This window comes from Podarcis melisellensis, assembly GCF_964234715.1.
Source record: "Podarcis melisellensis genome assembly, chromosome: 9".
Lineage (NCBI taxonomy): Eukaryota > Metazoa > Chordata > Lepidosauria > Squamata > Lacertidae > Podarcis > Podarcis melisellensis.
In genome coordinates, this window is record NC_138541.1 from 2,904,601 (window position 1) to 2,922,082 (window position 17,482).

General features: G+C 41.4%; 1 protein-coding gene across 1 annotated transcript in view; it reads right to left on the minus strand.

The window, feature by feature from the left end:
• Positions 1 to 1,045: 1,045 nt before the first annotated feature.
• Positions 1,046 to 17,482, minus strand: part of LOC309377700 (CD209 antigen-like protein D) — a 28,951-nt gene continuing 12,514 nt past the window's right edge. The window contains exons 7-9 of the mRNA XM_081925368.1: positions 5,215 to 5,366; positions 4,064 to 4,173; positions 1,046 to 1,417 (exon numbers count right to left, since the gene is read on the minus strand). Coding sequence (XP_081781494.1) covers positions 1,267 to 1,417; positions 4,064 to 4,173; positions 5,215 to 5,366 — 413 coding nt within the window. The 3' untranslated portion in view covers positions 1,046 to 1,266. The remainder of the gene's footprint in view (positions 1,418 to 4,063; positions 4,174 to 5,214; positions 5,367 to 17,482) is intronic.

Consider the following 17,482-nt stretch of genomic DNA (forward strand, 5'->3'; position numbering starts at 1 on the left):
TCTGAAGTCGGCAGAGTCTGGGCAGTTTAAGGCCAGAACCAAACTGTGAGGAGAATCAGAACTTACAGGGTTAAACAGTTCTGTGTGAAGTCTCACATTCTGAGGCGTGGTTTAGTTCACATACAGGAAACTTTGTCTGTGAGTTACTTTCGCTTTTAGCTGTTGAGCCAGAGAGGATGTCTGCTAGTCCTCCGGGCTGATTTATGATGTTTTTCTGTACCTAATTAAAGCCTTCTTAGATAGCAAGAAGCCTGCGAACAGACTTTGATTTATCACCCACACAAGGCACTAACCGCTGCTGCGAAACTCTGCTTGGAGCCAGGAAGAAAGCTTAAGGCTCACATTTGGCACAGGGAACTGTGCCAGACACCATTACATCTGGACATACGTTTCCAGAATGTGTGTCAGAGTGTCCAGGCAGGCTTGGTGAAGTTGCAGTACTTCCCAAGCCAGAAGAACCTGGCAGATGGGTTCCAGCATCATGGGGAGTTCTGTGAAGGTTTGGTTTTGGGGTAAGTGGTGATACTTACAACCCCCAGCAGCGCAGGACAAGAGGGAGTGTGAGGGGAATCAGAGCTTACAGGGTTAACAGCTCAGAGTCCTAGTGTCATCCTGCCTCTTCTGGGAAGGAGCTTTCTCCACTTCTGGAGAACCTGGTTTCTTTGTTCTTTCTGACTTTCGGTTATGTCTGGTGCAGAGGATGTTTTTCGTGCCGGACACTGGCTGATTTATTACTGCTGTAAATAAACGCTGATAGAGTAGAATGTTAGCTCTATATGAGAGTAATCTTAGCTGTATATGAAAGTAAGGGTGCCAGAATTTCCAGTGATGAAGCCAAAGTTGTATTTGTGATTAGTCTGCTAGATGTGGACACCAAACGCTGGGTGGCCCCCATTCTCATTGCCTGGCATGCAGGGTTGTCCTTATGTGCCTTGTAAGGTAGTGGCGATGGAGATCAGAAGGGGCAATGGGGCATCAAACACACAGAATAAGGAAACAAATATTGGTATGCATTGCAAATAAATACATGAAACAGAAAACAGGCTATGATGGGACCCTTCCATTCTTTATTTTCGTAGCCATCTACTTTTGAGCTTGCAGAATAAGGTCTTTTCATGGTGTTTTTGAGGGCTGATGCCAGAGAGTCCCATAATCTAGATGGCAGAGTGTGGATTGTGCATTAAAACAGCAGGGTGGGATGATCTCTTGGTTTTGTTTTTGTGTAGTGATCATGAGATCCAGTTTGTTCATCTTGAAAGTGTCTTCTTAGAGCCAAGCATTATTCGGCACCTTCTTGCAAATATACTGTGTCATTTGCTCACAGTTTAATGCTGCCCAGCAACTTCCGCGGCAATTAAAGGCCAATACACCACAGTCGTGCTTCGCGGCTCTATTTGGCTCACCCCATTTCCAGAAGCTGAAAAGAAGAGAAATAGCAGCCTTGATCAATCAAGATTGGATGTCTACTTCTTCACCCGCTCCCCTTGCCTTCTATCATTAAAAAGATGTTCAGCTCTTTCTCTCTTAACATCCACTCACAAGTGTGATGGATTTTTCTCCCCATATTTTAGAATTCTAACCATGTAAAGGTGGGACGCGGGTGGCGCTGAGGGTAAAACCTCAGCACCTAGGATTTGCCGATCGCATGGTCGGCGGTTCGAATTCCCGCGACGGGGTGAGCTCCCGTGGTTCGGTCCCAGCTCCTGTCCACCTAGCAGTTCGAAAGCACTCTTAAGTGCAAGTAGATAAATAGGTACCGCTTTATATCGGGAAGGTAAACGGCGTTTCCGTGTGCTGCGCTGGCTCGCCAGAGCAGCTTCGTCCCGCTGGCCACGTGACCCGGAAGTGTCTCTGGACAGCGCTGGCCCCCGTCCTCTTAAGTGAGATGGGCGCACAACCCTAGAGTCGGACACGACTGGCCCGTACGGGCAGGGGTACCTTTACGTTTAACCATGTAAGGAAAACAACAACAACAACTATTGGTGTTTCACAACTTTCTAACTTGTTGCAGGACCTTTGCAGAGTATACAAAGAGTTCACGAAAGCAATCGGTTACAGGCAGGATGGACAAAGCAGGAATCAGTTACTTGTTACTTATAGGTGTTTATTATGTACAGTGGGCTTCAAGTTACTATTTACAGGAACAGAGCACAACATGGATCTTTAGCTCCCTCACCACACGACTCTTACACTAACAGTCAACTCTCAACGCTCTACTAACACATTCCAGTCAATAGGCCATAAATCACTATTCCCATGAGTGAGCTTGACCAATGAGGGAGCTGTCTCCAGGCCTCTATATCTCCAGGCAGATTTTACTCCTTTACATTGCCTTGGCTGTTGGCCAACTTCTAATTGACTCTGTGTGAAGCTGCACGTATTCAAAATCCCAACAACAACTGTGGGTCAAGACTGTCTCTTTTCTTTTCACTTGAAGTGATTTCTCATAGTAACCTACAAAAAACTGAGGGTGTGACTTTGGAAGGCTCAGTGGTGCACACAAGAACTTTCAGTCAATTTAGTTTGGGCAGCATCCAATGCCGTACTTCTGCTATTGCCAAGATTTCAATTTCTGCAACAGAACTGGCCCTCTCTCCCGTCCATATACACCCACATCCTCCTCAGATCTGCTCTGGACCGTTGTGGGTGTTGGAGAAAGAGTGTTGGAAGAGAGATCCTTACTCTCTCATAGCAGAGTTAGCACAGTAGTGATTGTTCTGAGCATATTAAAACCATCTTAGATTTGCATCCACCTTCATCCACCTCATCTCACATCCATCACCCACCCCATGCATGAGGAGAGCAACGACACTATACCGAAACAAACATAGCTATGTCCTCAAATGAATTGCAAAATATAATCTATAACCACAAAGCCATTATAGCGTTGATTGAAATGATATGATATTTCTCACATATATATCTTATCTAAATCTAACATGATGGTTCTAAGTTTACTTTAATCAATTATCCATAGTTGACAAAGGTATCACCCTAGCCTCACTCTTATTGTCACTTGCATTTTCCAGTGTCCATTGTGTACTGAATCAAGTCCCACTACACAGCACTAAAATTCTGTGATAAATGTATTCTATAACTCCCTCATTTTTAGCTCTCTATGAATCTATTAAATTGATATTACTAGTAATGGTGCAGTAGGTGGATTTTTTACTCCCATGAGATGTTCGGGTGAGATCTGCCCTTTGATCAAGTCTAAGATCACAAACAGCAGAGGTTCCCAATTGGTGGTCCACAGACCACCCACCCAGGGACTCCATGGTGTCATTCACATAACAAAAACTGCCACAGATATATTAACATGTTCAAAGGTAGGGTGGCCCATGGTGTGGCTTTTGAAAAACAAGGGGTCTGCAGTACTTAGCTAACTGGGAACCACTGGCATACAGCGTTTAAGTTCCCAGCTAGTATTATACAACCCCATTGCCCATTTATAAAGTTTACTCAATACCTTTGCCCAAAAGGATTCGTGGTTGGTATTTGGTGCATCAATGAAGATGAATGTCATTGGATTTTGTTCCAGGAGACCTTGCAAAATTGAAAGCAGCCCTCTGTTAATGCAGCCTTGGTTATAAATGCCAGTCCAGTTCTCTGTTCTACTACCAAGCTGTGGATGAGAGATCTTACTTTGACCTTGTACATCCATCCACACAAGCTGAAAAGAGTTGTTAGATACTTAAAGGGAACCATGAACTGTCTTAAACTGCTAGCTGACAGTGTTGCTTGGCTTTAGGTTCCTGCAAGTCCTTTTGAAGCTGAACTAAGGAGCACAAAGCATTTAAAAGCATGCCTTCAGCCTCTTCCGAATCACCACATTCATTAGGTTAGAGAAGCAGGAAGAGTAGCCTTCCTGCCTCTCCAACCTAGTGAGAAGCAGCAGCCGCTCCCCTGGACAATGATGTGGAGAAGTACATATGGAGATCTTTGGTAGTAGAGAAAAGTGCATGGCAAAATATATTTGGAGAGGTAAAGGCTCAATTACGTAAACAGAATCTGCAACTTCTTGGAATGCATGCCATTAGCAAATATTTCTTCAAAAACATACGTGACTAAAGCCTCTACTCCTGACAGCCATCTCCATTTCGCTTTGTTGTCTTTAAAGAGTCCAATCCAAAAAAGGTTTCTTCGGGTTTTTACATGATTCACCACAAATTGCTGGGGTAGGGGTGGGGAGAAAGAAAAACAAGAAAATTTTCAGTAGGAATGAGGAGCAAGGCAGTTCTCTCAAAGCCTTTCTAGACAATGTCCCTTTACAAACATCCAACAGGCATAAAACAAACACATTTCAAAAGACACAGGTGTCACCTTTGAAAGCCAAATTCATATTTTTGGAGGAAGCCGTGATCAAAACTATGGTATTCCAAGTATGGTTGCATCAAGCACCAAGAATAATTTTATACTGAGGACGTGCTATTGTCCCCCTGATCCAAGTTATGATGCTGCTGCTGCTGGAATCAAGGAAGCATCCCAAAGAGAAAATATTGTAGTGAAGGGTAACTTCACCTGCCCTCACCAAGACTGACTACATGTGTGTTCCACTCGTGACACAGAGTTAAAATTTCTAGATACTGTAAATGACTGTGCCATAAAACAGTTCATCTTGGAACCATCTAGCGGGACAGTGACCCTGTGTGGCAAATACTCCAATATCTGTATCCATGTTTGTTTGTTGGTTCCAGAGCTATTGGAATCAGTCTGGTTGTGGTATGCTTGATGAGATGACAATGGGGACTCACCTATGTCTGTGCCCTGCAGCATCCCAGTAGCCCCTCTGCCAGGGTTAAGGGGCTGGGAGATGGATATACCTTGCAAGCTCCTCTAGAGTCATCTCCATGATACCCTCATGCCAGAGTGTTAGGGTGGTTAGGGAAGCCTTTTTTCTGAGCACTCAGTACATCTCAAAGAGCAGAAGAAGAATCTACAAGATTTCCCTCAAGTATCTACTCCTCCTCCTTCAAGACCTCCTTCCTGACTGCCAGCTTTATTCTATTGGAGCTCAGCATCTCCAAGAAACCTTAGTTAGCCCCAGATGGTAGCAGCTGCTCCCTGCTCCACCCACCCCTTGGTTTGGCTGATGGAGTTTGCTGTATTGCCTGCATACAGGTGGATTGTACCTTCTTAAATGGATAGTGATGATAGGAGCCCTTTGACTCAAGGAGATCCCCTACCTTTTCAGTACTCGTCTTTGATGCTCACCTGTTCTACTGCTGTTTCCAGAGAAATTAGCTTGGCGCCTTCCCTCTCACACACTTTTTGGGAATTCATCCATGATTGTGGCCGATGAGAAAACCAATAGTATGCTGTTGCAAATAAAACCCAACCATCATCCACATTTTTAGAGATGATGTCTTTGAGTCAGCCAGGTATGGAGGAAGAAGAGAAAAAGAAAACAAGATAAGGAGTTTAAGGGGAACCACCTTGTATGCCTGTGCAGATTTCAATTACTTTTGTGAAGTTCATTTCTCTGGCCACATGATAACATATATTAATCTAGGAAGCTCACAAATCTTAAAAAAAGAACAACATTAACTCATCAACCCATGCTGATGCTGCAGTAAATAGCTGGGTGGGCATAGCTGGACCAGGGAGCACAGTCAAGAACCTCACCAACTTGTTTCCACCTGGATACTTCGGGCAGCATTAGGGCAGACTTGAAGGATGGAGAGGGGGAGTAGCTGTGGTTTATCAAAATTCTCTTTCTCTCTCTAGGCTAAGTGTCCAGTTGCAGAGTTGAGGAGGGCAATCTAGAGTGGGCAACTGGGACAGATGAGGGATTCTGCTGGTTTACCACCTGGTTTGCTGCCCAGCAGTCTCCCTGCCTGAGCTGACAGGATGGTTCCAGTGAGCTTCCAAATGCCTCTGGGGGATTCTCCAGCTCATCTGAAAGTGGGTGGTGCTCCTGCCAAGTTTTGGCCAAGCTGTGGAACAACTGAATAAAGATGATGACGACGACAATGACGACGACAATGATACTTTATAATATACTGCCCATCTAACTGGTTTTTCCTCAGCTACTCTGGGTGAATTCCAACAAAATAAAACACAACTGGAGTCCAACCATTAAAAACTTCCCTGAACAGATGTCTTCTGAAAGTCAGATAGTTGTTTTTTTCCTTGACATTTTGGCTTGGGCCATTGACACGATTGGTCCTGAGCTCCCTCTCCCGCTTCATTCTTTTTTTATTTTATTAATTTTTTAAGAAAAATTTCTTTTACAAATTTAAATAAACATCTTCATATCCAACATAATACATAATTCTTTTTGACTTCCCCCAGCTCCCTCCGCAATCCTCATATTTTTATATTTAGTTTGCATTTCCTTTATAATTGTATTGCCATTTTATAAGTCTTTACAGCTCTTTTCCCTGTTACAATACCCTTTCTCCTCACAAAGCCTCTTTAAATCCGACTAGCGTTGTCTGTTCATCACAAATATTTTCCAGATAAATCGTAAACTTTCTCCAGTCCTGTATGAACTTGTGATCCTTTTGGTGTCTAATTTTCCCTGTCAATTTGTCTAATTCAGCAAAGTCCGTCAATTTCCGTCTCCATTCTTCCAGTGTTGGTAGTTCTTCTTGTTTCCATTTTTGAGCCATTAAAATTCTTGCCGCAGTCACTGCATATTGGAAAAGTTTATAATCAGTTCTATTAACTTCTCTTCCTGTAATTCCTAACAAAAAGGCTTCTGGTTTTTTCACAAAAGTGTATTTAAACATTTTTTTCAACTCATTATATATCATTTCCCAGAAGCATTTTACTTTCTTGCACTCCCACCACATATGGTAGAACGTCCCTTCCCTTTCCTTACATTTCCAACATTTATTACATGTCTTATACATTTTTGCTAATTTAACAGGAGTGATATACCATCTATATACCATTTTCATGATATTTTCCTTTATCGTCGTACATGCAGTGAATTTCATATTTTCCTTCCACACCTTCTCCCAATCCGCTAGCTGTATGTTGTAACCAAAATCCCTGGCCCAATGTATCATAACTGATTTAACTTCTTCGTCTTTTGTTTGCCATTCCAATAGCATTTTATACATTTTTGACAATACCTTATAATCATTATTTATTATCTCTTTCTGAAATCTAGACTCTCCTTCAATATATCTCCTCTCTTTACAATCCTTTTTAAACATCTCATTTGTTTGGAAGTAGTGCAACCAGTCATATACATGTTTTTTAATTTGTTCATATGGCTTCAATTTCCATTTCCCCCCTTCTTTAATTACAATTTCTCCATAAGTCATCCAATCCTCTCTCATATTTATCTTTTTAACACTCATGACCTCCAGTGGGGATAACCAATGAGGTACATTAGGTTCCAAAATATTTTGGTACCTGTCCCATGTTTCTATTAGAGCACCTCTAAAAATATGATTAGCAAAACTTTTATGAGCTTTCTTTTTCCCCAACCATAGGTAGGCGTGCCAACCAAACCTGTTGTCAAACCCTTCCAAGTCCAGTAACTTATTATTTTTTAATATTATCCAATCCTTTATCCAGCAGAGACAAGATGCTTCATAATAAAGTTTCAGATCTGGCAGGGCGAAGCCACCTCTTTCTTTCGCATCTGTTAGTAACTTAAATTGTATTCGTGGCTTTTTGCCCTGCCAGATATATTTTGAAATCGTTCTTTGCCACTCTTTGAAGATCTTTGTCCCTTTGATTATTGGTATCATTTGAAATAGAAACAACATCTTTGGGAGCACGCTCATCTTGATTGAAGAGATTCTGCCCCAAAAGGATAGTTTCATCCTACTCCACACTTCGAGGTCTCTCTTAATAGTATTCCAAGTTGTCACATAATTATTTTGAAATAGATCAATATTTTTTTGGGTTAACCATATTCCTAAATATTTTACCTTCTTCGCCACTACCATCTCTGTTTCTCTTTGCATTTCTTCTGTCATACTTTGGTCCACATTCTTCACCATAAGTTTAGTTTTCCTCTTATTTAATACAAATCCAGCCACTCTTCTGAATTGGTCAATTTCTTTTATAACTTCTTTTAAGCTACTTATCGGATCTTCCACCGTAATTACCAGGTCATCGGCAAAGGCTTTAACTTTATATTGGTTTTGACCTACTGTTACCCCCTTTATTAGTTCATTTTGCCTAATAGAATTAAGCAGGACCTCCAGGACCATGATGAATAACAAAGGTGATAGGGGGCATCCCTGTCTTGTACCTTTCTTTATATTCACATCCTCCGTAATTACATTATTTACGATCAATTTTGCTCTTTGTTCTGAGTATATTGCCTTTATACCATTATAAAAGTCTTCTCCTACCTCCATCAATTCCAGATTTTTCAACATAAATTCCCATGAAACATTATCAAACGCTTTCTCTGCATCCACAAACATTAACACAGCTTGTCTCTCATTACTGGCAGTCAAATATTCCAGAATATTTACTATATTTCTTACATTGTCCTTCATATGTCTGCCAGGAAGGAAACCTGCCTGATCCCTATGGATATATTGTTGCAATATCTTCTTAAATCTTGTTGCCAAAATACCCGAAAAAATCTTATAATCTGTGTTTAGCAGAGATATCGGTCTGTAGTTCTTTACTTGTGTGAGATCGGAGTCTTGTTTTGGTATAAGCGTTATGAAGGCTTCTTTCCATGTTTCTGGTATATCCTGTTGTTTCAAAATATTATTCATAACTTCTTTAAGTGGTACCATCAGGGTGTCCCTCATTTCTTTGTAGTAAGTTGCTGTGAATCCGTCTGGTCCTGGTGCCTTCCCTTTTTTCATCTGTTTTATAGTTTCTGTTATCTCCTCATTTTCTATTGGGGCATTCAGTCTGTCTTTCATTTCTGTCGGGATCTTTTGCACCTTTTTTCCTTTCAAAAATTTCTCTATTTTCTTTATGTTGTTTTTTCTCTCGTTTTGCATATAAATGCTTGTTGTTGTTGTTGTTTAGTCGTTTAGTCGTGTCCGACTCTTCGTGACCCCATGGACCAGAGAACGCCAGGCACCTCTGTCCTCTACTGCCTCCCGCAGTTTGGTCAAACTCATGCTGGTAGCTTCGAGAACACTGTCCAACCATCTCATCCTCTGTCATCCCCTTCTCCTTGTGCCCTCCATCTTTCCCAACATCAGGGTCTTCTCCAGGGAGTCTTCTCTTCTCATGAGGTGGCCAAAGTACTGGAGCCTCAGCTTCACAATCTGTCCTTCCAGTGAGCACTCAGGGTTGATTTCCTTCAGTATGGAGAGGTTTGATCTTCTTGCAGTCCATGGGACTCTCAAGAGTCTCCTCCAGCACCATAATTCAAAAGCATCAATTCTTCGGCGATCAGCCTTCTTTATGGTCCAGCTCTCACTTCCATACATCACTACTGGGAAAACCATAGCTTTAACTATACGAACCTTTGTTGGCAAGGTGATGTCTCTACTTCTCAAGATGCTGTCTAGGCCTGTCATTGCCCTTCTCCCAAGAAGCAGGCGTCTTTTAATTTCGTGGCTGCTGTCACCATCTGCAGTGATCATTGAGCCCAAGAAAGTAAAATCTCTCACTACCTCCATTTCTTCCCCTTCTATTTGCCAGGAGGTGATGGGACCAGTGGCCATGATCTTCGTTTTTTTGATGTTGAGCTTCAGACCATATTTTGCGCTCTCCTCTTTCACCCTCATTAAAAGGTTCTTTAATTCCTCCTCACTTTCTGCCATCAAGGTTGTGTCATCTGCATATCTGAGGTTGTTGATATTTCTTCCGGCAATCTTAATTCCGGCTTGGGATTCATCCAGCCCAGCCTTTCGCATTATGAATTCTGCATATAAGTTAAATAAGCAGGGAGACAAAATACAGCCTTGTCGTACTCCTTTCCCAATTTTGAACCAATCAGTTGTTCCATATCCTGTTCTAACTGTAGCTTCTTGTCCCACATAGAGATTTCTCAGGAGACAGATGAGGTGATCTGGCACTCCCATTTCTTTAAGAACTTGCCATAGTTTGCCGTGGTCGACACAGTCAAAGGCTTTTGCATAGTCAATGAAGCAGAAGTAGATGTCTTTCTGGAACTCTCTAGCTTTCTCCATAATCCAGCGCATGTTTGCAATTTGGTCTCTGGTTCCTCTGCCTCTTCTAAATCCAGCTTGCACTTCTGGGAGTTCTCGGTCCACATACTGCTTGAGCCTTCCTTGTAGAATTTTAAGCATAACCTTGCCAGCGTGTGAAATGAGTGCAATTGTGCGGTAGTTGGAGCATTCTTTGGCACTGCCCTTCTTTGGGATTGGGATGTAGACTGATCTTCTCCAATCTTCTGGCCACTGCTGAGTTTTCCAAACTTGCTGGCATATTGAGTGTAGCACCTTAACAGCATCATCTTTTAAAATTTTAAATAGTTCAGCTGGAATACCATCACTTCCACTGGCCTTGTTATTTGCAGTGCTTTCTAAGGCCCATTTGACTTCACTCTCCAGGATGTCTGGCTCAAGGTCAGCAACCACACTACCTGGGGTATACGGGACATCCATTTCTTTCTGGTATAATTCCTCTGTGTATTCTTGCCACCTCTTCTTGATGTCTTCTGCTTCTGTTAGGTCCTTTCCACTTTTGTCCTTTATTATGGAAATCTTTGTACGAAATGTTCCTTTCATATCTCCAATTTTCTTGAACAGATCTCTGGTTCTTCCCATTCTATTGCTTTCCTCTATTTCTTTGCATTGCTCGTTTAAGAAGGTCTTCTTGTCTCTCCTTGCTATTCTTTGGAAATCTGCATTCAATTTCCTGTTTCTTTCACCATCTCCCTCGCATTTTGCTTGCCTTCTCTCCCCCGCTATTTGTAAGGCCTCATTGGACAGCCACTTTGCTTTCTTGCATTTCCTTTTCATTGGGATGGTTTTCGTTGCTGCCTCCTGTATAATGTTACGAGCCTCCATCCATAGTTCTTCAGGCACTCTGTCCACCAAATCTAAATCCTTAAACCTGTTCCTCACTTCCACTGTGTATTCATAAGGGATTTGACTTAGATTGTATCTTACCGGCCCAGTGGTTTTTCCTACTTTCTTCAGTTTAAGCTTGAATTTTGCTATAAGAAGCTGATGATCTGAGCCACAGTCAGCTCCAGGTCTTGTTTTTGCTGACTGTATAGAGCTTCTCCATCTTTGGCTGCAGAGAATATAATCAATCTGATTTCGATGCTGCCCATCTGGTGATGTCCATGTGTAGAGTCGTCTCTTGTGTTGTTGGAAAAGTGTGTTTGTGATGACCAGCTTGTTCTCTTGACAGAACTCTATTAGCCTTTGCCCTGCTTCGTTTTGATCTCCAAGGCCAAACTTGCCAGTTGTTCCTTTTATCTCTTGACTCCCTACTTTAGCATTCCAATCCCCTATGATGAGAAGAACATCCTTCTTTGGTGTCACTTTTATAAGGTGTTGTAAGTCTTCATAGAATTGGTCAATTTCAGTTTCTTCAGCACCAGTAGTTGGTGCATAAACTTGGATTACTGTGATGTTAAAAGGTCTGCCTTGGATTCGTATCGAGATCATTCTATCATTTTTGAGATTGCATCCCAGTACAGCCTTTGCCACTCTTTTGTTGACTATGAGGGCCACTCCATTTCTTTTACGGGTTTCTTGCCCACAGTAGTAGATATGATGGTCATCCGAACTGAATTCACCCATTCCCGTCCATTTTAGTTCACTGATGCCCAGGATGTCAATATTTATTCTTGCCATCTCATTTTTGACCACCTCCAACTTACCCAGGTTCATGGTTCTTACATTCCAGGTTCCTATGCAATATTTTTCTTTACAGCATTGGACTTTCCTTTCGCTTCCAGGCATATCTGCAACTGAGCGTCCTTTCGGCTTTGGCCCAGCCGCTTCATCAGCTCTGGATCTACTTGTACTTGCCCTCCGCTCTTCCCCAGTAGCATAAATGCTTGTAGAAATCCAAAAAACCTTTTCTGATACCTTTTGGGTTTTCTATTTCCTCGCCGTCCACAATGATTTTCTGTATCTGAAGGTATCTGAAGAAGTGTGCATGCACACGAAAGCTCATACCAAGAACTAACTTAGTTGGTCTTTAAGGTGCTACTGGAAGGAATTTTTTTTGTTTTGACTATGGCAGACCAACACGGCTACCTATCTGTAACTGGCACAATGATTTTGTTAATTGTATTTTGCTCTTTCCTTTTTTTAATTTGCCATGCGAGCCATTTTCCAGGTTTATTTGCAAATTCAAAGTTCCTTTGTCTGAGTCTTTTGATATTCCATTCCACTTCTTTATTTATGATCATGGCAAACTGTGTTTGCAACACTTTAATGTTCTGTCTTATCTTGATGTTATTTGGCTTTTTGATTAACTTTTGTTCATTGTCCATTATTTGTTTTAAGATTTCCTTCTTCCCTTTCTCTCTATTTTTGTTTTTGATCGCATTCTGTTGAATAAAGAACCCCCTCATTACCGCCTTGCTTGCATCCCAAACTGTACTAATCTTTGTACTTTTATTCATATTGTCTGCAAAATATTCCGTCAGTTTTTTCCGGGCCTCTTGAATAATTCTTTCATCTTCCAAAAGGTAGTCCTTCAATCTCCATCTAAATGTTTTTTATTCATACACCTTTATTTCCATTTTTATCAGATTGTGATCCGAAATTACTCTGGGTTGGATTTTTATTTGTTGGATTCTAGTAGTAAGTTCATTCGAGATCCAAATTTGATCTATTCTTGACATTGACTGATTCGGTTCCGAGTAAAATGTAAACTCTTTTCCTAATGGGTGTCTGAGTCTCCAAATGTCTATTAAATTGAGATTTTGCACCATTTCAAAAAAGGTCTTCGGTAGTTTCCCTTCTTTGCTATCACTTTTTTCTCTTAGTCTATCCATTTCTGTTGATACAACTCCATTCATGTCTCCCATTATTATAATTTTTTGATCCATATATTCAAAAAGCCTTTCTTCCAATTTCTTATAAAAATCAGTCTTATTTCCATTAGGTGCGTAGATCCCGACAATTATTAATCTTTCGCCTTGCCAATTGATCTGTATTGCAATTATTCTTCCTTCTTCATCCTTGAAGATCTGTTGAGCTTCTATATTTTTCCTTACATATAAGACTATGCCTCTCTTCTTTTCTTTATCTGAGGATATAAATTCGTTTCCCAATCTATTGTTGATCAAAATTTTTCTGTGTTTCCTTGCCACATGTGTTTCCTGGAGACAGATGATGTCCAAATTTTTCCTTTTTAAATATTGTTCAGTACTGTTTCTTTTCTTCTTATCATTCATTCCATTAATGTTCCAATTCCATAATTTCAGTGCCACATTTTCTGGTAATTAATTAAAAAAATTTTGTTCTGAATTTTCTCTTTATAATTCCTCCTCTTTTTCTTCTTCCTCCTCTTCTTCTTCTTCCTCTTCTTCTTTCTGCTCCTCCTCTTCTTCCGTCTCTCTGTTCTTTTTATACTTTCCTCTTAAAAATTTCCCTCCCGTCCGGTCGATTCCTCCTACCGCACCTTCTTCCTCTTCTTCTTCTACGATCAATTCTTTATAACGTCTCTGAAACTTGCTTGCTTCTTCGGGACTTGTAAGTCTATGTCTCTTGGCTTTGTACACAAAAGAAATCCCCTGAGGGAATTCCCATTTGAATTCAATCTTGTTTTTCTTCAGAATTTGGACCAGTGGTTTATATGGGTCTCTTCTTTTCAACAATCTGACCGGTATGTCTTTAAAGATAATTATATAACTCCCATCAATGTTCAATCGCTTCTCTCTGTTTTTTTGAAGTATAAGATTCCTCATATCTTTGTCTTTAAAGGTGATCAGGCAATCTCCTGTAACCTTTCTTGTCTTAGTTGTCCTTACTCGCATCCTGAATGCATTTTGAACTCTCTTCTCTACATCTTCTTTTGGTAACTCCAACCATTGAGCAATTTCCGTTATTAATTTATCTTTGATGTCTTCTCCTTGGACCTCTGGAACTGCTCTCAGTCTGAAATTCACCTCCCGTTGCCTCAATTCATTCATGGAGATTGCATCCCATACCTCCTCCTGCGTTTTGCTCATTTTTGAAATTCCTGCTTTCATCTTTTCCTCTTCTTTTTAAATTTCTTTTATCTCCACTTTTGTCCTTTTTAATCCTTCCTCAACAGATTGTATTCTCTTGGAGACTTCTTTTATTTGGCCTTTCAACTCTTTTACTGTATCGTCTATCTTCTGGTCCATTTTACCTATTTTATTATCCACCTGCTCAATTCTAGTGTCTACATGTTCTAATTTATTCTCCAAATTCTTTTCACTTTGTCTAATTTCTGCAAACATTTTTAAAATTTCGGCTTTAAAATCCGCCTCAGGTTTTGAACCTCTTCTTTCTCCCGGTGTTCCTCCTTCCCCAGCTTTCTTCTGTGTGTGAGACATTTCTCCTTCTCCTTATTTTCTAACCTATTCCCTTTTTTAATAAATCAGTCCCACTTCCCTAATTCAATTGGATCCAAACCCCAAACATATAAATTAAGACTTTTATCAAATATAAATAACACTTTCATCCATTCATAGTCTGTCCAATCCAGTCCAAATCTCAATGTAATCAGATATATTCAAATTAAATCCCAAAGTTAAAATTTATCTGTAAATATCTTCTTGCCACCAATTAGGCTAATCCATAAATACCAATGTATGTTTTAAATGTAATCCAGTTCTTACGAAATTGCTGAGGCTAGAGGAAACCCAAAGAAAATTCTTTAAATATTAATATCCAAAAATCTTCTGCCACCAATTAGGCTAATCCTTAAATCGATATGAATAAACGATTTCTTCTGCCACCAATTAGGCTAATCCAATTTTATGTAAATCAATAAATCTTTTAATCCAAAGCCAAGAGTTATTTGTCAAAGAAAAAAATAAAAATAAAATAAAGACCCGACAAAAACAAGTTGTTATATATCTTCTAGCCACTAGGGGCAAAGTGTCCAAACCGTTTTAAATTTGCTCAAATATTTAAATGTTTCAATAAGAAGAAACTTTCACCCCCAAAAAGAAAAAATATGCGTCAGAAGGATGTGCCAAATTGTGTTTGATGCCAGTCCAAGTCAGTCCAAATCAAATATATTTAATTTCCTCGGCAAACATCAGACAGTCTCATGAAAACTTCAACAATGGAGTCTGGAAATCCCCCGTTGTTGCGCAGTTTTTATTTCACGACAGCATCCAAAACTAGTTGCCAAATCAAATTCACAAGCTTCGTAAAGGACTTAAACAGCTCCATCTTGTTTCTCTGTCCCCCCTTTTCCTTTAAATCTTCCTTGATATATTGTATCTTCCCCAAGGGGTTATTTTTATTCAGTTAAAGAGGGGAAGAAACAACAGCCGCGAGCGGTAACTTACTTTCACTTTTGATCGCTTTGTTGTTTCAATGCGTCTGAGCTGATTGCGAACGAAAAAGCTGGTCTCGTACCTTCCAATTTTTCCATCCGGTTTCTTTCCTTAGCTTAGAATTCTTCTTTATATCCAATTAAGTCCGAATTTATTCCAAATCGAAAATTGAGAGCTCTCCGTGCAAGCCCGGGGCTTCGTTTCTCGGAGGTAGCTATGGCCTCCCTGCAACCCGCTCTCCCCCCCGCCGTTCTCGTCGCTCCTTTTGGGAGCTACCTGACGGCCGGGAGGTTCGCGTTTCGGCTGCCTGTGGGAACCTGAGTGTCAGAACACCCTCCTGACACTACTTCGGGGGGTCACTGTGCCCTGTGACACCCCCAATCCTCCGAAAAACCCGGGATTCCCCAAGAGGGAAGAATCCCCGCTTGCACTCGGATCGCTGTCAACCGGAAGTCCCCCTCTCTCCCGCTTCATTCAGCCTGTTTGGCCCCCTGGTATACTGCAGAGGTTAGGGCAAAGAAAGAAGCTGGGAAATGGCTTGAACGTGTGTGGAGGTAAAATCTGGTTGAATGCAATTGAACACTGGTGAGGGCTCATCCTCGAGCCTACCAAGTGGCAGTGAAGGCTACAAAGAAGTGTTGCTTAGCTTCCTCCATTGTGCCATCCAGCAGAGCTTTCCTGGGTAGAGTAGGGCCTGCTACAGTCTGGCCTGAAGGAGATGGTAGAACTGAAAGCAGCTTTCTGTGATTTGTTTGCAAAGTATATGAGGATAAAATTGACCCTTCATGACCCTTCTGTTACAGCAGATAAATCTTAAAGGGTGTCCAGAGCAGAGGCAGTGGTAAAATCACTCCTTAAGAAACCCAGCCTGATGGGCAGAATATAAATTATTATTATTATTATTATTATTATTATTATTATTATTATTATTATTATTCCCTGGTTTTGGCATAATGTCTTTAAAGGCAAACATATTTTCCTTCAAAGAAAAAGAGGGGAAATGGCATTATACAACTTCCACAAAATGTGTGTTTTCGTGCTGACCATCCTTCGCTTGTTTTTATGCACAAGTGATGCAATTTGCATTCGTTCCCCGTCTCTGCGTTCGTATCTAAAGCTTTATACACAATTTTACAATCACTTTAGCTAATATGTATTCTGTGCTTTGTGTTTGCCTGCCTTCAGTCTGAACGAAGGATTCTGAACCCCTGGATTCTGATTCAATACATGCTATCCATTCGCACCATTCCTTTCTTCCATACAAGGCTGCAATCGTGGAGGACCTGCACTGGCCTTTGGACAAGAAATCTCCTTGGATCTGGGGCCATGCTCAAAAGGCTGCTCTCCCCTGAATGAGTCCTAACCCATTTTGATGAGACCAAGCTTGTTGTGCTTGCCTGTCACACCTCCCCATATGAAATTGGCACAGTCCTCAGCCACCAGTAGCCCGATGGGTGATAGGCCCCCAATGCATTCTACTCCAGAACTTTGTCATCTACGGGATGCTATTATGTCCAGATTGACACGGAGGCCCTTGCTATCGTAGCAGAAGTAAAGAAGTTGCATGACTACATCTATGGCCACCACTTCATTATCATAAGTGACCACATGCCTCTGCTGGGCCTTTTTGCTGCTGATTAGAAGACGCCCCAGGTCCTGTCCTTGAGGATGCTAAGGTGGTCCATCTTTCTCAATGCATATGACTACATGCTGCACAACATTCCTGGCAAGAGCCAGGGCCACACAGATGCCCTAAGCTACCTGCCATTACCAGACACAGACGTTGACCTGTCCCCAGCCCACAGTGTGATGCTGCTGTAGAGACTTCCCTAGCTGCCGCTCCATGCCATGGATGTCACCACACACTTGGTGAAGCGTCGCACCATCTCTCGAGTCCTCAACTGGGTGTGGAGGGGGTGCCCAGCGGATCACCTTGATGCAGAATTCTCCCCATTTGTCTCCCAGCAACATGAGCTGTCAGTTCACAAGGGATGCCTTCTTTGGGGAAACTGGGTCATGATCCCTGCTAAGCTGTAGACCAGAGTGCTGGAGGCTCTCCATGTCAGTCACCCAGGCATTGTCCATATGGAAACTCTGGCCAGTAGCTACATCTGGTGGCCAGGCAGT